This window comes from Palaemon carinicauda, chromosome 8 (genome assembly GCF_036898095.1).
Source record: "Palaemon carinicauda isolate YSFRI2023 chromosome 8, ASM3689809v2, whole genome shotgun sequence".
NCBI classification, from domain to species: Eukaryota; Metazoa; Arthropoda; class Malacostraca; order Decapoda; family Palaemonidae; genus Palaemon; species Palaemon carinicauda.
In genome coordinates this window covers 48,923,915-48,946,414 of record NC_090732.1, presented here as the reverse complement: position 1 = coordinate 48,946,414, position 22,500 = coordinate 48,923,915, and the positions used below count along the sequence as shown (strand labels likewise).

Below are 22,500 nucleotides of genomic sequence, written 5' to 3'. Positions count from 1 at the left end.
ATGGCTAATTTTAGCCGGTTGTTGGGGTCTGTGAGACCATTCTTACGGTTATATAAGTTTGCACATAGTATATAATTCGTTTTAGCTATCTAAAAGTATATAATTCGTTTTAGCTATCTAAAAGTATATAATTCGTTTTAGCTATCTAAAAGTATATAATTCGTTTTAGCTATCTAAAAGTATATAATTCGTTTTAGCTATCTAAAAGTATATAATTCGTTTTAGCTATCTAAAAGTATATAATTCGTTTTAGCTATCTAAAAGTATATAATTCGTTTTAGCTATCTAAAAGTATATAATTCGTTTTAAGCTATCTAAAAGTATATAATTCGTTTTAGCTATCTAAAAGTATATAATTCGTTTTAGCTATCTAAAAGTACATAATTCGTTTTAGCTATCTAAAAGTATATAATTCGTTTTAGCTATCTAAAAGTATATAATTCGTTTTAGCTATCTAAAGGTATATAATTCGTTTTAGCTATCTAAAAGTATATAATTCGTTTTAGCTATCTAAAAGTATATAATTCGTTTTAGCTATCTAAAAGTATATAATTCGTTTTAGCTATCTAAAAGTAAAATAACCCAAACGAAATGTTCGAACACCTATAATTTAGACAGGACGTGTCTACTGATTCATAGACTAATTTAAAATGAAAAAAAAAAAAATATGCTACGTCATCAAAACAAACATTACCGCATGCCACTTGTTATGGTACGAAATGATCTGGATGCTTAAAGGTTTCAAAAAAAAAAATCATTAATATTTTTCACACCCCTCTAAAAAATATATATAGATATTTCGTTTACATTTTTCATATTTTGATGATTTACAATAATACTGGAAGTGAAATGGCAGAAATAAACATTTTTCAAGGTTTCGAAAATTAAAAAATCAAGAAAATTCATTAATATTTTTCACCTCCTCTAAAAATATAGATATTTCGTTTGCATTTTTCATATTTTGATGATTTACAATGATACTGGAAGTGAAATGGTAGAAATAAACATTTATATTACGTAATATCTATAAAATAGCAACGATATTTTTCAACCACTCTAAAAAATAGATATTTTGTTTGCATTTTTCATATTTTCGCGATTTACAATGATATTGGAAGTGAAATGGTAGAAATAAACATTGTTATTACGTAATAACTATAATATATAAACGATTAAAAGCATGTTTATATCATCGATAGATTTATAGACAAGATACGACACAAATAGATTTCTATTCAAGAATAGAACTTTCTCGTAATAACAAGTTCTTCACAATGCAGTAATCTGTTCAAACCCACGCACCAGTTTCAGCTATACACGAAGAAATAAAAACATTAAACAGAAATGCACGCACATAAAACCAGAACCACCACATCCAAAGAACTGGTTTATAACTGGTCATGGAAATGTTGCATAGAACGTACAAGACACAATTTCTCACGCAACTGAGTCTTTTATAGTTTATTTATGACATATTTGTTTTTGATGTTGTTAATAGTTTATATGTGACATGTCTGTTTTGACGTTGTTATTGTTTTTAGAATGATTTATTGTTAATTTGTTCTCTTCACTTATTTATTTCCTTATTTCCTTTCCTCACTGGGCTATTTTTCCCTGTTGGAGCCCCTGGGCTTATAGCATCTTGCTTTTCCAACTAGGGTTGTAGCTTGGATAGTAATAATAATAATAATAATAATAATAATAATAATAATAATAATAATAATAATAACTGTAAACACAGAACGCTCCCATGTAAACAACGCACTAGTTTACTAACAAGTAATTTCTGTTGCGTGAGTAGTGACTCTATACTTCGGACTGTTGCAGAGAAGAAAATAAAATGCGAAATTGGTCCAAGATGTTGGGCACTATAATGACGAAATGAATTATGGATCAGAGGGTACATTCGGGCACACTATTCCATCTTGTTTCTTTTCCTCTTGTTATTTTGAAGTTTTAAGTTTATATATGAAAGATTTCAAATTATTTTCGTTCTTGAACTTCTCCTGTAGGTTATTTCCTTTCCTCACTTGGCTATTTTCCCTGTTGGAGCTATTCTATCTTGTTTTTCTTCCTCTTGTTATTTTGAAGTTTTTAGTTTATATATGAAAGATTTCAAATTATTTTCGTTCTTGAACTACTCTTGTAGGTTATTTCCTTTCCTCACTGGGCTATTCTCCCTGTTGGAGCCATTAGGCTTGTAGCATCCTGCTTTTCCAATTTAGGTTGTAGCTTAGCAAGCAAGCAAAGTAGTAGTAGTAGTAGTAGTAGTAGTAGTAGTAGTAGTAGTAGTAGTAGTAATAATAATAATAATTCTAATAATAATTTAATGTTATTTTGTTCTTAAACTTCTCTTGTAGATTATTTCCTTTCCTCACTGGGCTATTTTGCCTGTTGGAGCCCTTTGGCTTATAGCATTCTGTTTTCCAATTTAGGTTGTAGCTTAGCAAGCAAGCAAAGTAGTAGTAGTAGTAGTAGTAGTAGTAGTAATAATAATAATAATAATTTAATGTTATCTTGTTCTTAAACTTCTCTTGTAGGTTATTTCCTTTCCTCACTGGGCTATTTTGCCTGTTGTAGCCCTTCGGCTTATAGCATCCTGCTTTTCCAATTTAGGTTGTAGCTAAGTAGTAGTGGTAGTAGTAGTAGTAGTAGTAGTAGTAATAATAATGGTCAAGCATTGAGGTTAGGTCATTATGGGGAGAGGGTGTTACAGTAGCTGGAACCATAACTAACGCCTACAGTGTACCACATGATATACACTGCTTGCCATAAGACCAACTCCCCTATACTGTATAACAAAATGCAAGTGTCTAGCTAAAGCTGGAGTGAATATGAGGATAAATGTGGCTATAAAAATAATCTAGTAAAGGTTGATATACTCCCCAACGTCGAAGAGGAAAAACAGACAATACTGCTGTCGAGAAGTTAAATTATTGTTCATAAAGTTTGACTGCATACGTGTTAGCTGTCTGATAGGTCTTAAACTCACTGACGGTTTGACCTTAAATGTAGCTTTCATTCTCTTCAGGGTTGTCTGGGATTAGCGAGACACGTCTGCCTTCCTGATGTTCAGCTCGATGTTTTCTGTTCCTCACTTTTGTGTACACTTATAAACTATGTACACGACCCGTCAACAAATGCTTTCGTTTCTTATCCACTGCAGGTCAAAGGCCTCAGACATGTTGGGGTTTGGAAATTTTCATCACCAAGCTAGCCACTGCTGATTGGTGATGGTGGGAGACTTTAGTCTGGTCGCTCATAGCAAACCAAGCTAGCATGGGTGGCCCTGAGCAGTATAGCTTTGTTGATCATGGCGATACTCAAAGCCTATGTTGGCCACTGCAAATTGGTGATGGTGGGAAACTTGTCTGAGAGCTCACAGCAAACCAACTTAGGATGGGTGGCCCTAACTAGTACATCGCTTGCTTGCTTTAGTAATCTCAATGATGATTATACACATATGACTAAAGGTCATATTTTGAGACTTGGAGAAGCAATACAATATACTATAAGTGAACGTTTACATGCATTAATTAATACAGTAGGTTATGTCACACAAAACATACAGTAATACAGTATGCTATGTCACACAAAATATACAATAATTAATACAGTACGCTGTCACACAAAACATAAGTGTAGAGAATAGTCCAATATATTTAATTCACCTCTCATAAGTGGATGTTTCTTGGAAGAGTTTGCTAGCCTACACCTAGCCTAATTATTTATATATCATTCATTATCATTGTCACCTTTTTATTTTTCTCTTATAGCTTGCTCTATCTTATCCCCTATTCCTTTCTGCACTGGACTTCTAGTAATGATGATAATGAGCTAGTTTGGTGTGATATAAATACTAATGAATTTCCTCTATATTCTCCAGTAATTATTGGAGAATCTAGGGGAAATTCATTAGTATTTATATCACAACATAGTAGCTCATTATCATCACTACTGGAAGTCCAGTGCAGAAAGGAATAGGAGGTAAGATAGAGCAAGCTATAAGAGAAAAATAAAAAGATGACAATGATAATGAAAGATATATGAATAACGAAATTTACTGATGTCAACCTGGTTAACAAAAATGCATATTGAGCTTCTGAAGCTCCATGTTAGGCTTAAGCTCCAGCTCAATTAGCAAAAGCTAAATTACAGCTATTTGATATCATTCACACAATTCTGGGATATGAGCTCAAAATCCCATGAAGAAATGTCGTCTCCTTGAATTATGGTATCAAACGTTCAAGTACAGAACCAGAATCTTTTTAAATTATGGTATCAATCAAAGTACAGTACCAGAATCTTTCTAAGAAATGTCATCTCTTTAAATTAAGGTATCAATCGTTAAAGTACAGTACAATTACCAGAATCTTTCTAAGAACTGTTGTCTCCTTAAATTACGGAATCAACCGTTAATTACAGTATCAGAATCTTATTAAGAAATGTTGTCTCCTTAAATTACTGTATCAATCATTCAAGTACAGTACCAGAATCTTTCTAAGCAATGTTGTCTCCTTAAATTACGGTATCAATCGTTAAAGTACTGAACCAGAATCTTTCTAAGCAATGTTGTCTCCTTAAATTACGGTATCAATCGTTAAAGTACTGAACCAGAATCTTTCTAAGAAATGTTGTCTCCTTAAATTAAGGTATCAATCGTTAAAGTACAGTACCAGAATCTTTCTAAGCAATGTTGTCTCCTTAAATTACGATATCAACCTTTCCAGTACAGTACCAGAATCTTTCTAAGAAATGTCGTCTCCTTGAATCACGGTGTCAATCGTTCAAGTACAGTACCAGAATCTTTCTAAGAAATGTTGTCTCCTTAAATTACTGTATCAATCATTCAAGTACAGTACCAGAATCTTTCTAAGCAATGTCGTCTCCTTGAATTACGGTATCAATCGTTGAAGTACAGTACCAGAAACTTTCTAAGAAATGTCGTCTCCTTAAATTACGGTATCAATCGTTAAAGTACAGTACCAGAATCTTTCTAAGAAATGTCGTCTCCTTGAATTAGGTATCAATCATTTAAGTATAGTACCAGAATCCAAGAAATGTCATCTCCCTAAATTACGGTATCAACCGTTTAAGTACAATACCAGAATCTTTCTAAGCAATGTTGTCTCCTTAAATTAAGGTAGCAATCGTTCAAGTACAGTACCAGAATCTTTCTAAGAAATTATGTCTCCTTAAATTACAGAATCAACCATTTAAGTACAGTTCCAGAATCTAAGAAATGTTGTCTCCTTAAATTACGGTATCGATAGTTTCAGTACGGTACCTGAATCTTTCTAAATCTGAATGAGAAACTATGAAAATCCCAGTTATATTGGAGCCAACTAAAGGTTTTTGACTATCTACAGGCCTTCTCCACCATGAGGCTCAATACTATATAGTACTCTAGAATTTTCATTCCAGCTGTGACCAACTTGTGGAATGATCTTAATCGGGTAGCTGAATTGGTAGAACTTCAAAAGTTCAAACTTGCAGCAAACGTTTTTATGTTGAAAAGGCTGACATAAGTCTTTATAGTATATATATGAAACATCTGTTATAATGTTGTTAATGTTTTTAAAATATTTTATTCTAATTGTTCATTACAGGTACTTATATCGTTTATTTATTTCCTTAATCCATCTCCTTAATGGGCGATTTTTCCCTATTGGAGCCCTTGGGCTTGAAGCATCTTGCTTTTCCAACAAGGGTTGTAGCTTAGCTAGTAATAATAAAAAGAATAATCAGAAAACCTTAAAAAGTGAATCTTACGAACCTATTAAGAGCAGTATCAATGTACAAATAAAAAGAAGAGAAGACAAAGAGAGAAATTATAAAAACCCCAGAGATATCAGAGCCAACAAAATGCTTGTCTTATCATCTACAAGTATCATGAAATCTTGAAAAATGAAAAGTTAATTGTATGTCACTATCAAGAACAGCTTCCGCGTTTCAGCAAAATCTGGTAATAATTTCATACCTAGATGTCAATTCTCACTAAAAATGAGCGGAATATACTCTTAAGTACTCTTGGTGGATTGCCATTTAAAAAAGCCAAGGATAAAGATTCAATATTTGCTAATAAATATTGTACAGTAATGACTCTACTCTGTTCTCTTGCTTGAGGGTACAATCAGGCACACTATTCTGTTTCACTATTTCCTTTCCTCACTGGGATATTTTCCCTGTTGGAGCCCTTGGGCTTATATTAACCTGCTTTTCCAACTAGGATTGTAGCTTAGCTTGTAATAATAATACAGTAGCTATAGCATCCCACTTTTCCAACCAGGGTTGTAGCTGAACTATTACTAACAATAATAACTCAGTAGTTATAGAATCCTGCTTTTCCAACCAGGATTGTAGCTTAGCTTGTAATAATAATACAGTAGCTATAGCATCCCACTTTTCCAACCCGGGTTGTAGCTTAACTATTACTAACAACAATAACACAGTAGCTATAGCATCCTGCTTTTCCAACCAGGATTGTAACTTAGCTAGTAATAATAATACAGTAGCTATAGCATCTTGCTATTCCAACCAGGATTGTAGCTTAGCTAGTAATAATAATACAGTAGCTATAGCATCCTGCTTTTCCAACCAGGGTTGTAGCTTAACTATTACTAACAATAATAACACAGTAGCTATAGCATCCTGCTTTTCCAACCAGGATTGTAGCTTAACTTGTAATAATAATACAGTAGCTATAGCATCGTGCTTTTCCAACCAGTGTTGCAGCTTAGCAAGTAATAGCAATAAAGTATCTATCATCATGATAAGTAAACAGTGGTCCAAATATGTTAATTAGCACTCCTTTTTCATGCGTAAACATTACATAAACAAAAGAAACTGTTATATCATCAACTTCATAATATTCCATCCACCGTAAGCTAATCTAACCGAGATTACGTGACCCTGATTTATCTAAAGCCTATATCACATCTTTTCTACAAGGGTAAGAGGCTAGATAAAACAGTTGGAACAATGTTTATGCAGTTATATATCACACTTTTACTTGTACAAATAAGTTTATAGTATTACAAAAGTGTTATCCCCTTCACCCCCATGGACGTATCGGTACGTCCTTGGAAAAAACGGCTATTTACATTGTTTGCATATTTTTAATAACTTTATGAGGAACTTCAGGCATTTTCCAAAAGAATGAGACCAACCTGACCTCTCTATGACAAAAATTACGGCTGTTAGAGCAATTTGAAAAAAAAAAGAAAACGCCTGGGGGTAAAAGGGTTAACATACACAACGCTCAGCTACGCTTTAAATCTGAAAAAAAAAAAAAAACAGCATGCTACTCAACATCAAATTACAGTACTGAAATTTTAGACAAATACTGTACTGTAAAATCCACGAGTACTGAATAAACAGTACAGTAAAAAGATTACTCTAGCCTACATATACACTGGTACAGGAAACTTGCAACTGTGACAAACTTTGATGTTTGTAACCTCCTTCAAACCTTAATTAAGGTACAAATTTTGCATGATAATATTAATTTAAAAAATTAGTTGCATTTACAGTACAGTATTAATGGAATTACAGGTAAGGAAATATCGTATTTGGGGTCTTCATATATCGCGGTATTTTCGAAATTTCCGGAAAATCAGCGATATGTTTATATATATGGGTTATGATAAAAATCCGCAAAGTGGTGAATCCGCGATGGTCGAACCGCGAAGCAGCGAGGGCTCACTGTACTTTATTCCGAACAAAATAATAGTAAGAACTGTGTAGACGTTAAACAAAAACAATATACTGAGCAGTACTTAACGGCGTATGAACCCAAATCTAAAGAGGCCCACGAACGTTCGTCACAGGTTGCGAGTTTACTGAAGTCACCGTACAGTAAAAGAAAACGGGAACACTCACCAGCCCAGGATGCTGAAATGATGTGGACAATAGGGGAATCTGGATGACTCATGTTATTGTTCAGTAGTTTTTTCATTTGTGAATATGAGCAAAAGTAGATGGCTCTGGAGGGAGCTACACCAACCAGATTTGGGCCCAGACCTCGGAACAGAGCTCGAGGGCCCTCGACTTCCACTATATACCTGGTTAAAGAAAAGAAAAATTCAAATTATACATTTATGCTCGAACTACGAACAGTTCATAAGATTTTAAAGTATTTTTTCAGTTTTGTTAGAAATAAGGATATCTAAATTCTTATTTCTAACGCAACAATGAAAATATGCCTAAAAACTCTTTCATCTTACACGACACTCATTACCATTTATCAAGTTAATTTGCTGCTTTTATCTGCTTGATAAACAAGTGAAATGCCTAAAGGTAACAGCAGATTATATCTCCTATACTGTAGTAACTAAGTTACTGTACCAGCCGTGTGTCACATGATCGTACATAGTTCATTTTGTGTATATACTATGCTTGTATCTTCGCTCTTCCCTCGCACTAAAATGAACCAGATTAAAAAAGGCTGCTTTTCTCCTCAGTAACAGTGTCTGTTTTTTAAACATGAAATTTCTTGTTGCTTTGAGCTTTTGTATATAAAGGAGAGTGTTCTATAATAAATTTACTCAGTTGCTTTCAACCTCCCTTTGAGTCACAACCTTCTCTCGGCCCGTCACATTACAGAGAGAACTTACTAATTATAGTTGCCACAGTACCTTAACGAACATTACTTTGTCTTGGAACTACCCGGCAGCTTACCATAAGTGTATATATACTAAACATTGTGAAAGAGCATTCCTAGCCTTGTCTAAGTCAATCTTTCAAAGTGGGCTAGATTTTAAGCGAAATATTCTTGTACACAAAATGAGAGGCTAAGTTAGACTTAGATGCCTAAGTTCCTTGTCTAAAGAAAAAAAAAACAGACTACATGCATAGCCACTTTCAATCTCTTAACCACAACCCATGATATTCATCCATCCAATTGAGAGTAAACAAATAAAGCTTAAAGCTATGAGACATGTATGTTGTGATACTATAGTAGTACTACTGTATATAGTTTTTCCATTTTTCTTCCCATTTGCCAATTCCAACAATCCTGTCATCTTTTTCAAGTGTCTTTTCCTGATCCAATGGGTTGAGTGACATATCTTCCATTTCATGGTTTTTGTGACACCAGTGCTAATTTGTGAGAGCCTATTGGAAACGTCGCTGCCTGCAATCCGCTGGACTGGGGTTTGAGACCCCCTCAAGCTTGATAGATTCTAGTAATGGCTGCAACTTCACCATCCTTGTGAGATAATGATGGGGTGTTTCGGGGAGCCTATAGGTCTACCTTCTGAGTCATCAGCAGCCATTGCCTTCCCCTGATCTTAGCTTGGATGGAGAGGGGGCATGGGGCACTAATCATATGTATATATGGCCAGTCTGTAGGGCATTGTTAATGTCCCTTGCCTCTGCCATTCATGAGCAACCTTTAAATAGAGGACACTACTATATCAGGAGGCTTCGCATGTTCTTGCACGAAAGCAACATTGGAGATGGAACATTGTGAACAGTTTAGATGAACAATAATCTGGATGAGAGAACTTATACTGTACTGTATTGTGAAATACATGCAGACTTAAATGAATGTTTTGCTCCATGTAAATAGTTGAAAATTAATGTTTTGAGCAGAAAAGGCTGCTGGAAAATGTAATCGCATTTCCATGTGGTTTTTTCTTGCGATTGCTTTACAATGAGCGATGTACTTGTCGTGTACTGTAATAAGGTTTCTTGGCCAGTTCTTCATGAGTCGAGTATGACTCATTAGGCTGGTTGATCTCCTCCCTTCTAATTATAACTAATAAGGTTTCTTACCATAGAAAAAAGGTATAGTGGTGTTATGGTGTACAGTGTAGCATTTGTTTATAGTAATGCGTAAAATCTAATCTACTGTACAAGTTTTATTCGAAAGAAGTATTGGGAATATTCATTAGTTTCAGTGAACATGAGTACAGTATTGTACATATTCAAGGTGAGCTATTTTCATTCTAATATATATGTGATTTTTTTTAGTATGGTGTAATAAAGTATCTAATATAAAAATGTAAGGTCAGGTTTGAGAAGTATTACTGAAAGACTGTACAGATACTCTTCAACTTACAAACTTAACCCTTTTACCCCCAATGGACGTACTGGTACGTTTCACAAAACTCATCCCTTTACCCCCATGGACGTACGGAAACGTCTTTGCAAAAAACTGCTTTTTACATTTTTTTGCATACTTTTGATAACTTTATGAGAAACTTCAGGCATTTTCCAAAAGAATGAGACCAACCTGACCTCTCTATGACGAAAATTAAGGCTGTTAGAGCAATTTTAAAATAAATCTATTGCAAAATGTGCTTGAAAAAAAAAAAACCCTGGGGGTTAAGGGTTGGAAAGTCCCAAATAGCTAGGGGTTAAAAGGGTTAATAAGTTTCAGGAAGCTGTTTGTAAGTCGAAGTGTTTGCATGCCGAATTTTGTTACATTTTGGCCTAGTGCAGGCCTAACCTGAATCCCAGGCCTATGCTTTCCAGCTACAAAAGTCAACAAACAGTCAGTCGGTTTCATATGAAAATATATATCAGGTTATTGCAAGTGTCATTCTGCTTACTGTATTAACCCTTTTACCACCGCCATAAGGTTAAATTTCAAGCACATTTTGCTATATATTTTTTTCAAATTGCTCTAACAGCCTTAATTAATCAGGTTGGTCTCATTCTTTTGGAAAATGCCTGGTTTCTCAAAAAGTTATAAAAAACATGTAAATAACAGTGTTTTACAAGAACGTACCGGTACGTCCTTTGGGGGCGAAAGGGCTAAAAGATATAATACCGTTTAATTACAGCATTATTTTATCTTTGTTATTTTCATTTGGATTTGTGTTTGCAAGGCAAATGTTTTTAAGTTGGGGACCTGCGATTGTGTGTGACTACAGTCAATTCTTTTTAGTGAGGCAGATTTGCACAGACTCGCAGCGGTGCACTTTTAGCTCGGAAAAGTTTCCTGATTGCTGATTGCTTGGACAAGAATATTCTAACCAATCAGCGATTAGGAAACTTTTCAGAGCTAAAAGGGCACCACTGCGAGTCAGCGCAAATGCGCCTCATTGAAAAAAATTGAGTATAGATAGTTGAATGAAGTAGAAAATACATAGAAAGCGAGATCGATTCAGGTCCATGGTGTCCCAAATTTGACACAAAAATAAGGTCCATAGTGTCCCAAATTTGACACAAAAATAAGGTCCATAGTGTCCCAAATTTGACATAAAAATAAGGTCCATAGTGTCCCAAATTTGACACAAAAATAAGGTCCATAGTGTCCCAAATTTGACACAAAAATAAGGTCCATAGTGTCCCAAATTTGACACAAAAATAAGGTCCATAGTGTCCCAAATTTGACACAAAAATAAGGTCCATAGTGTCCCAAATTTGACACAAAAATAAGGTCCATAGTGTCCCAAATTTGACACAAAAATAAAATCCATAGTGTCCCAAATTTGACACAAAAATAAGGTCCATAGTGTCCCAAATTTGACACAAAAATAAGGTCCATAGTGTCCCAAATTTGACACAAAAATAAGGTCCATAGTGTCCCAAATTTGACACAAAAATAAGGTCCATAGTGTCCCAAATTTGACACAAAAATAAAATCCATAGTGTCCCAAATTTGACACAAAAATAAAATCCATAGTGTCCCAAATTTGACACAAAAATAAGGTCCATAGTGTCCCAAATTTGACACAAAAATAAGGTCCATAGTGTCCCAAATTTGACACAAAAATAAGGTCCATAGTGTCCCAAATTTGACACAAAAATATACCAGCAAAAAACTTGACCTGAATCCCCTTGCCAACTAGACAATAGATTAGCAGCAGTCAGGGACATTCATCTTCAGCTTCGACTATTTTTAGATTAGCTCTTTTCTGAACTCTCATTGCATTCCAGTCCTTTTCATTTATCTTTCCTACCACATGTCATCACAGATCTTTCTCATTCTCTAATTACAAAGTTTTTACCTGGAGCTGTACCAATATTCACATAAAACTAGTAAAATCATGTATCTTTTATGTTTAAAACAACTATAAAATCATATGTATTTTACATAAACAAAATACAGTACTTGCTTATGCACAATCAATTTTATGTTTAAAACTAAAATCATATGTATTTCACGTAAACAAAGTACTTTTGTACGTACAATTAATTTTATGTTTAAAAACTAAAATCATATATATTTACGTAAAAGTACTTTTGTACGTAATTAACTTTATGTTTAGAAACTAAAATCATATATGTTTATGCAAACAAAGTACTTTTGTACGTACAATTAATCTTGTGTTTAAAAACTAAAATCATATATATTAACGTAAACAAATTACTTTTGTACGTACAATTAAGCTTATGTTTAAAAACTAAAATCATGTATATTTACGTAAACAAAGTACTTTTGTACGTAAAATTAATTTTATGTTTAAAAACTAAAAACATACTGTATATCTTTTACGTAAACAAATTACTTTTGTACGTACAAACAATTTTATGTTTAAAAACTAAAATCATTTATATTTACGTAAACAAAGTACTTTTGTACGTACAATTAATCTATAGTGCTGTGGTACTTTCACCCAACTCATCAGATGGGAGTAAACCCAGCACTTCAAAACAAAAATACCTTGCTTCATTATCACCTAAACAATAACTCATCTTAAAAGTGCCATGATAATCAGATTTGAACCACGAACAAGAACATCAAATCAAATCTCAAGTTACGTACAGCAACAAATTGTTATCTCGCAGGATGTAAAGCATCAGAACTTTCTATGCACTTCGCTGAAGAACATACTTGAAGTAAAGAGGTATAAAAAAAGGTATGATAATTATCCCTAATCTACCGAAAAATACAGATAACCAGAACAAATTTTGTCACGTACAGCAATAATTTATGTCACAGGATGTACGCATTAGAACTTGCAATGTACAAGGTACAATGATTATTTTAAATCTTCCTTAACCCTTTTACCTCCAATGGACGTACTGGTACGTTTCACTAAACTCATCCCTTTACCCCCCTGGACGTACTGGTACGTTTCACTAAACTCATCCCTTTACCCCATGGACGTACTGGTACGTCCTTGCAAAATACTGCTATTTACCTTTTTTTTTTTGGCATATTTTTGCTAACTTTTTGAGAAACTTCAGGTATTTTTCAAAAGAATGAGACAAACCTGACCTCTCTATGACGAAAATTAAGCCTGTTAGAGCAATTTAAAAAATACATATTGCAAAATGTGCTTAAAAAAAAAATAAAAAAAAAGCTTCGGGGTTACGGGTTGGAAAGTTCCAAATAGAGAAGGTTAGAAGGAGCCTCGTGAGTGGCAGTACAGAGGGAGCTGTGAAAGAGACCCCGACACAGGGAGAGAAAGAAAGAAAAAAAGAGAAAGTGTGAGACGGTGTGTGAAAGCCCCAGGGAGAGAGAGCGTGGGTTAAAAGGAAAATAACGACTAATTCATTATCAAAATTATAACTCCAGCTTTGTAGGAAGGAACAAAGAGCATTACAAACAGCATAAAGATGCATTTCAATAGTGTGCAGTATGAGCAAGCAACTGCTATGGAGCCCAGAAGAGCTTCAGATTGTTACATAAATAAAACCTTACAAAACAAAATCAAGCACGAGGAAAAGCTTATGTACAAGAAAACAAATATGCGGGATAATCATAACAAACTTAACCATTCACTTTATACCCATTGACTTGATTTCCTAACCTACATAACATGACTGATATACTAAGGACTAAATTGTTATTGCTTACAATTAATGTCTAACTGTCAAAGTACTACAGTATCTAAAATACATTACCCATATATTACAGTAACATATGAAAACTGGTCACTAAAGCTTTAACCCTTTCACCCCCAAAGGACGTACCGGTACGTTCTTGCAAAACACTGTTAATTACATAATTTTACATATTTTTGATAATTTTATGAGAAACTTCAGGCATTTTCCAAAAGAATGAGACCAACCTGACCTCTCTAGGACAAAAATTAAAAAATTAAGCTTTTTAGAGCAATTTAAAAAAATTATATAGCAAAATGTGCTCGAAATTTAACCTTATGGTGGGGGTAAAAGGGTTAAAATATGCAGCCCCAAGGCACAGAAAACCAAAAGACCGAAAATACCAAGGCTTTCGAGAGGACACTGAATAATTTCTGGTTTTCTAAGTACTTCAATAATGTGGATTTGACAATAAACAAGCAATATTCTGTGCGAAATGCTGAATGCCTTGGAATATATATACAGTATGATAAACGGACTCTGAAGGTCTGCAGTGTGTCGGGTTCAATGCAGTAATGGACTCGGAAAATCAGCCCCTAAAGTCAGTAATTACTTTTTCGTTTAAAAAAATAAAAATACATAAATACATATATATACCAAGACACTTCCCTCAACTTTGAGGGGTAGCCCACATCAAACAAATGAAAAAATGGGGACCTTTCCTCTCTACGCTCCTCCCAGCCTGACAAGGGACTCAACCAAGTTTACTTTTTCTTTTAAAAAAAAATAAAAATACACAAATACATATATATAGCAAGACACTTCCCTCAATTATGGGGGGTAGCCGACATCAAACAAATGAAAAAAAGGGGACCTTTCCTCTCTACGTTCCTCCCAGCCTGACAAGGGACTCAACCAAGTTTACTTTTTCTTTTAAAAAAATAAAAATACATAAATACATATATATACCAAGAAACTTCCCTCAATTTTGTGGGGTAGCCGACATCAAACAAACGAAAAAATGGGGACCTTTCCTCTCTACGTTCCTCCCAGCCTGACAAGGGACTCAACCAAGTTTATTAAAAAAAATTAAAAGTATAAAGTGAAAACGCTACTTACTTGAGGCAATGGAAGAGGGACAGCGTGTTTGGCTGACCCGGTGGATTGGGCAGCTGGTGGGACAGGTGAACCACCTGAGTGCTACTTGTAAGTGCACTAGTGCATAGTCTTCTGGAAGCATTTCCCCTCAAGTGTTGCGCGGGCATCGTGGGGCAAGTGGTCGTCCCGCCATGCTGCGCAGCAGGAGGCGGCAAAGGTCCGCCGCCCATCAACGAGAAGGTAGACGACTGGAGTCTCGTCTTGACCACCTCTAAGGGGCAGGTCGCCACAGCACCCATGGTACCACCGCACCTATGCAAAGAATCAGTGGAAAAAAGCCAAAATAAAATATTAATGTCATGCTTGGTAACACAAACCACAAGTTTATGAACTTAAGACTCTAACACTTTATCAGTCTCTACGCAAAACCTGATCCCCCATTCTACATATTTTCTTTGCTTAAAACCAATACCTAATTATGATCTCCAAAGAATCAGAGCAAGAAAGCCAAAATAAAATGTTAATGTCTTGCTTAGTAACACAATACCCAAGTTTATGAACTTACGACAATTATAAGACACTTACACCTTATCAATCTCTACACAAAACCTGATCCTCTGTTCTACATATCTTCTTTGCTTAACACCAATACCAAATTATGATCTCCAAAGAATCAGTGCAAGAAAGCCAAAATAAAATATTAAAGCTATTAATGTTATGCTTGGTAACATAATCCGTAAGGTTCATGAACTTAAGACAATTAAAGACGGGGTGTATGTATGATAGCGGCCACCCATATGTATGATGACAGCTGACTACGAATACAGCAGCATAAGGGGGTTGCAAGGGGGCATTAGGCTCCCTCTAGGTAAGGACACAACTTGTAGGTTTGGTTAGGGGGGAAAGTTTAGTTTAGTTGGTGTCCATATTTTATGCTCGCTGGAGGAACTGGCCACTGATATACAAAGGCTCCTTAAAGACTAACACCTTATCAATCTCTGCAAAATCTGATCCCTTGCCTTACAGGAGTTCTGCTAAACAACAATACCTTCTATGATTACATAAAATGTCCCCAAGTCATTCCCTCCTACCAAACTGCTAATACATTCAGAAGGTGCTTCATTTATACCGTACAGCTGCGAATGCATTACAATTTTGCTGTCTGAATACTAACCTAGTTTAGGGTACAGTACGTGGAAGAAGTAAGTAATAGGAGCTTGCTTTTAAATATAAATACGGTGGGGTATGTAAGTCTTTGGTCGTACTTACAAGGTTATGTTTTCCTTAAAATACCTTTTTAAATTATTATCGTTTTTATTACTTGCTAAGTAAGCAATATCTGTACTTGGAATAACATAAGTGTTTTGCAAAATGAGAGAACCTTGATCATTTCTTCATATTTAATCATAATGAAATACAATATTAGTAGTCATTATCAATATATGATCCTTTCCTATATTCCTTCATAATGAAATACAATACTATCAGTCAATATTAATAAATGATCCTTTTTATATATTTGTAACGAGATAAAACCCTAAATCACTTAACGGGTACTATAGCATGCATGTTATAAGTACATGTACAGTATTTTCTTCTAAATGTACAGGAACCTATTCAAATTAAGTAGGGGATCTCTTCAGATGAAATGGTCTACTGCTTAGGTAGGGGGAAGATTTTGTATAAAGTACAGTAATACCCCAGGATATGAAAGTTTCTGTACTGTATACAAAAAGCTCATCATGTAATACGAGAAAGATTTTTTTTGCCTCATATTACAAAAAAATACTTAGGATACAAAACAAAATTCATGCTGTTAGGTCAGGTATATTGAGTGATTCAAATGTATTTAGCTTCATCACACAAAAAAAAATGTTATGAAAGCCACTCCCGAATGAATTAATTTTGTATCCTGAAGTACCACTGTATTAACCCTTTTACCCCCAGGCTCTTTGGAAATTTCCAACCCTTAACCCTCAAGGGGTTATTTTTTCCCCAGCACATTTTGCAGTATATTTTTTTCAAATTGCTCTAACAGCCTTAATTTTTGTTATAGAGAGGTCAGGTTGGTCTCATTCTCTTGGAAAATGCCTGAATTTTCTCAAAAAATTATCAAAAATATGAAAAAAAAAGTCTATAGCATTTTTTTGCAAGGACGTACCGGTACGTACATGGGGGTAAAAGGATGAGTTTTGTGAAACGTACCAGTACGTCCTTCTGGGGTAAAAGGGTTAAGAAAATACATGGTACATCACAGACACAACTGGACATTTTTACTTTAAAAGAGAATTGAATAATGAGCCTGTGATTCATGATATACACTGTACTATGCACTCTTCTCAAGGCCATTATATTTAATTCTGAAATTGTTACACTGTTGAATTCAGTGTCTAGTAACACGAGCAAGCATTTAAGGGATTTTGACGAAGGAAAAATCTATTTCTGAGGAGAGACCTGTGACGCCCGGTGAAAAAGTCCTTCTTTCTACTTTTTCATCTTTATTATACAGATATCTACAAATAGCAAAATTGGCATTAAATTGAAAAAATACATTACAGATTATCTGAACACACTGTACAGATTATATACGGAAAACAGAGACAAACAAATGCAAATGAAATATAAAAAACGCATCCTTTATCATTACACTATTTGAATACCATTTTCTTGACCCCAGTTGAATAAACATATCAATTCGACCTGTTTGATACAAATTAATAAGAATATTATATGTATTACTTCATATTTATCGTAGAATATTTTCTTATTTACTTCGCAGTCACTTCATATAACCAATGTTTTCCGCATATACAGCACATCTTAATGATTTCAATTGTTGAAACCTGGATAAGCACGTAAAAGGGAATACTGCCTAACTATAACTTACAAAATAAATGCGCCCGACAGTAATTATCCTGTTTATAAACTCTCTGTACTGAAGGCACTTTGATGTTACTGTTATTAAAATAATCTATTTTTCCTTGTTTCCTTTCCTCACTGGAATACTTTCCCTGTTGGAGCCCCTAGGCTTATAGTATCCTACTTTCCAACTAGGGTTGTAGTTTAGCAAATAATTATAATAATAAGGTGCAACAATCCTGTATATTTTTTTCTTTCTGTAGCTTTATAAAAATGCCATATTTTTTAACACATTCTCAATCACATAGAAGAGTTTGTCAGCTCTGGCTATATTACTGCCATAGGTAATGGCACTTCCAATGCTGTATACAATAGTTAACAACAAGCAAGAAAAACTTTCCCATAGCCTATGTACCATAGCCTTCCACTGTCTTGGGTTAGAGTTCTCTTGCTTGAGGGCACACTATCTAATTTTTCCTCCTCTTGTTTTGTTAAAGATTTTATAGTTTATTTAGGAAATATTTATAGTAATGTTATTCTTAAACTATTCTATATTTCATTGTTTCCTTTCCTCACTGAGCTATTTTCCCTGTTGGAGCCCCTGGGCTTATAGCCTCCTGCTTTTCCAACTAGGGTTGTAGCTTAGCAAATAATAATAATATTATGAATACTGTAATGTTAATAGCAGTCTCACAGGTAAAATCAAATATACAGTACAAAATACTGTATTTCAAGTTTGTTTATATATACACTCACAAGACAAACTTTGGCTGTTACCTGCACTTGATAGTTTGTATAAAAAATACAGTATTGTACAAGCTTCAAGTTTACAAATAAAGTAATGAATAATGTCAAATGTTACAAAGAAAGAAATTATGAACTACGAAATAACTTTCTGTTAATAGTTTTATGGGAGGCTACTAAGAAAAAGAAAATGAACAGGTGTTATTTTTTCAATTTCATATAATTAAGTAAAAAACTTTCCTAAAGTTGATAAAACATATACAGTGGTCTTAAAGAGGACAGAATTTTTTGGGAAAAGAATAATTACACAGTGATCTTAAAGAGGACAGAATTTTTTGGGAAAAGAATAATTATAAGTTTGAGAAAATAGCAAACTGTCATAGGACAGTTAAAGTAACTACTATGGTTATTATGACCACGATGGTATTAACTGTAGTGTCTGAGGTGAGATTAACTACTGTAATTATTGTAGCAATACTATATTATTATCAACAGTAGATTCAGGGTAACAACTGCAATTATTGTAGCAATATTATACTATTATTAACAGTAACATCATGGGTGAGAGTAACTACTGCAATTATTGTAGCAATATTTTGTTATTAACAGTGGTATCAGTTGGCGAAAGCAATTACTGTAGTTATAATAGCAATACTATAATGTTATCAGCAATAGTATTGGGGGGGGGATAAAGTAACTACTGTAATATTGTAGCAATATTATGTTCTTGACATTAGTATCAGTTGGTGAAAGTAACTATTGTAGTTATTGTAGCAATACTATTATAATATCAACAATAGTAACAAGGGGGTAAAAGTAACTACTGTAATTATTGTAGCAATATTAAAATGTTATTAACAGTAGTAACAGGGGAGTGGTAGTAACTACTGGAGATGCTGCAGCAATATTACAATGTAATTAACAGTATTATCAGGAGGTTAAAGTATCTACTGTAGTTATTGTAGCAATATTACAATGTTATCAACAGTATTATCAGGAGGTTAAAGTATCTGCTGTAGTTATTGTAGCAATATTACAATGTTATTAACAGTATTATCAGGAGGTTAAAGTATCTGCTGTAGTTATTGTAGCAATATTACAATGTTATTACCAGTATTATTGGGGGGTTAAAGTATCTGCTGTAGATATTGTAGCAATATTACAATGTTATTACATTGGGGGGTTAAAGTATCTGCTGTAGTTATTGTAGCAATATTACAATGTTATTACCAGTATTATTGGGGGGTTAAAGTAACTACTGTAGTTATTGTAGCAATATTACAATGTTATTAACAATATTATCAGGGGGTTAAGGTAACTATGTACTGTAGTTATTGTAGCAATATTACAGTAGGTATTGTAGCAATATTACAATGTTATTAACAGTATTATTAGGGGGGTTAAAGTAACTACTGTAGTTATTGTAGCAATATTAATAGTAGTAACAAGGAAGAAACCATCATTAATGTGGCTGACAGATATTTGAATGTTTAAACCCATGTCTGATGTTCTGCTATGTTAAGCCATGACAATATATCAACAGTAGCCGGCAACCATCTAGAAGGCCAAATTGAGACTAATGTAGACGACGGCTGTCTTTATGGGGCACACTAAAACCAGAGCAACTCAATAACATTCTTGGGAATTTAGATCTTTGATAGATAGAAAAAGCCTATTATTATCATTATTATTACTATCCAAGCTACAACCCTAGTTGGAAAAGCAAGATGCTATAAGCCCAGGGGCTCCAACAGGGAAAAATGGCCCAGTGAGGAAAGGAAATAAGGAAATAAATAAATGAAGAGAACAAATTAACAATAAATCGTTCTAAAAAAAAAAGTAACGTCAAAACAGACATGTCACATATAAACTATAAACAACATCAAAAACAAATATGTCATAAATAAACTATAAAAGGAATATGGGGGTACATACTCCATAAAATACACACAATACAGATGACGACGGACACCATGCTGATAATATAATGAAGTTTGAATAGTTACTACTAAGTAATGAAATTTGTGTGTATATATACAATAACAACAACAATAACAAATGCAGGCCTAAGACATGTCAATTCACACCTGGGCTTAGCTAGCTTTCATCACCACGCTGGCCAGTGCAGACTGGTGATGGTGGGAGATTTTCGTATGATCGTTCACAGCAAAACATTCTCATATGGGTTTATCTGACTAGTACAGCTTTGCTGATCATGGTAATATGTAAACCCTTTCACCACGTTAATGTATCCTCACTCATAAAGGGCTAGTTATTATAATGAAGTACTGTATAGTTATGCAATGAAATTTTTCTATATTTATAAATACATAGAAATAGACATATATATATATATATATATATATATATAGAGCCTTTGTACATCAGCGGCCAGTTCCTCATGCATTCATTAAAAATTGAGGGCGACTATCCTAAACCTTCTCCCCATAACCTAACCTACAAGTCATTTCCTTACCTACTTACCCAATGGGGGGGGGGGGCTGACGCCCCCTGCGACCCTCCTTACACTGCCGTATTCCAAGTTAGATATAATATACATACAGGTGGCCGCTATCATACATACACCCCTATACCTGTGTATATATATATATATATATATATATATATATATATATATATGTGTGTATATATATATATATACAGATATATATATATATATATATATATATATATATATATATATATATATATATATATATATATATACACACATATATATGTTTATCAAAAACCATACCACCAGCCTGGTATTGTAATTGCTCATAAGAAAACCAAACTAACTTGAGGACAATTAGCATATACAGCTAAAAACAAGACTTTGTTTACAATCACTGATGATAAACATAACTTTTGTATATAAACAACTTAAAAACAATTCAAATTTCAAAGTGTCTAATCTAAGTTGTTCATGTAGCCAAAGTAAATTATGATACTTTATGATAAAAAACCATATAGTTATCAACCTAGCGTTCGAGCGACAGATATGACTACATTTGAAACACTTGAACTACAAGTGTAGTTCATAGGCTACATTCTATATATGGAATGTATAAAACAAATTTGTCAAATATGGCACTATATCTATTCACTATGTTTTACCAGTTACTTTGTTCCCTTTATGGAAAAATTATTAAATGGCAAATTACATTCACCACTATATCAGGTTAGTTTGGCCGGACGGGTAAAATTATAGAAAATGTTGCCTCTTCCTTAACTATAATAAAACCCATTTGAGGATGCTGGTACCTACGTTTGGTTGCATAAACTGGCATTAGGCTAAATTATCAAGCTTGTAAATTGGCATTAGGTTAAATTATCAAGCTTGTAAATTGACATTAGGTTGTATTATCAAGCTTGTAAATTGGCAATAGGCTAAATTATCAAGCTTGTAAAATGGCATTAGGTTAAATTATCAAGTTTACAAATTGCCATTAAACTATATAATCAAGCTTAGAAATTGAAATAGGCTATATAAATTTATCAAGCTTAGAAATTGGCATTAGGCTATAATAATATCAAGCTTACAAATTGACATTAGGCTATAATATCAAGCTTACAAATTATCATCAAGCTACGAAATCGAATTAGGCTATATCATTTTACCAAGCTTAGAAATTGGCATTAAGCTATAATATCAAGTTTACAAATTAGCATTAAGCCATATAAGAAAGCTTACAAATTAGCATTAAGCCATAATAGCAAGTTTACAAATTAGCATTATGCTATTTCATGAAGCTTATATAACCAAAGCAATGGTCTACAATATAGCTGACCTATTCCACTAATCCCGTATCGAATAAAAAAAGAAAGAAAAAAAAAATACCGGTCAGCCAGACTTAGCCTCAGGCACACGTTACGTAGCATACGAATCTAAAAACCACTTACAGCTTTTATAACTCTATAATAAATTTACCATAACGAGACTATACCTGTATGTCAATCATTCATATATAAGTATATATAAGTATTTCACCTATTAAATAAACCTGTTTGTGTTAAGATAAAAGCAATTTATGGAACGTTGCATAAATTCGATAAAAACTATGCACCGGCTTC

General features: G+C 33.8%; 1 protein-coding gene across 1 annotated transcript in view; it reads right to left on the bottom strand.

The window, feature by feature from the left end:
- Rim2 (replication in mitochondria 2) overlaps positions 1-22,500 on the bottom strand; it is a 76,060-nt gene that overhangs the window by 52,966 nt on the left and 594 nt on the right. The window contains exons 2-3 of the mRNA XM_068378618.1: positions 14,842-15,132; positions 7,882-8,063 (exon numbers count right to left, since the gene is read on the bottom strand). Of these exons, the coding sequence (XP_068234719.1) occupies positions 7,882-8,063; positions 14,842-15,132 (473 nt within the window). The remainder of the gene's footprint in view (positions 1-7,881; positions 8,064-14,841; positions 15,133-22,500) is intronic.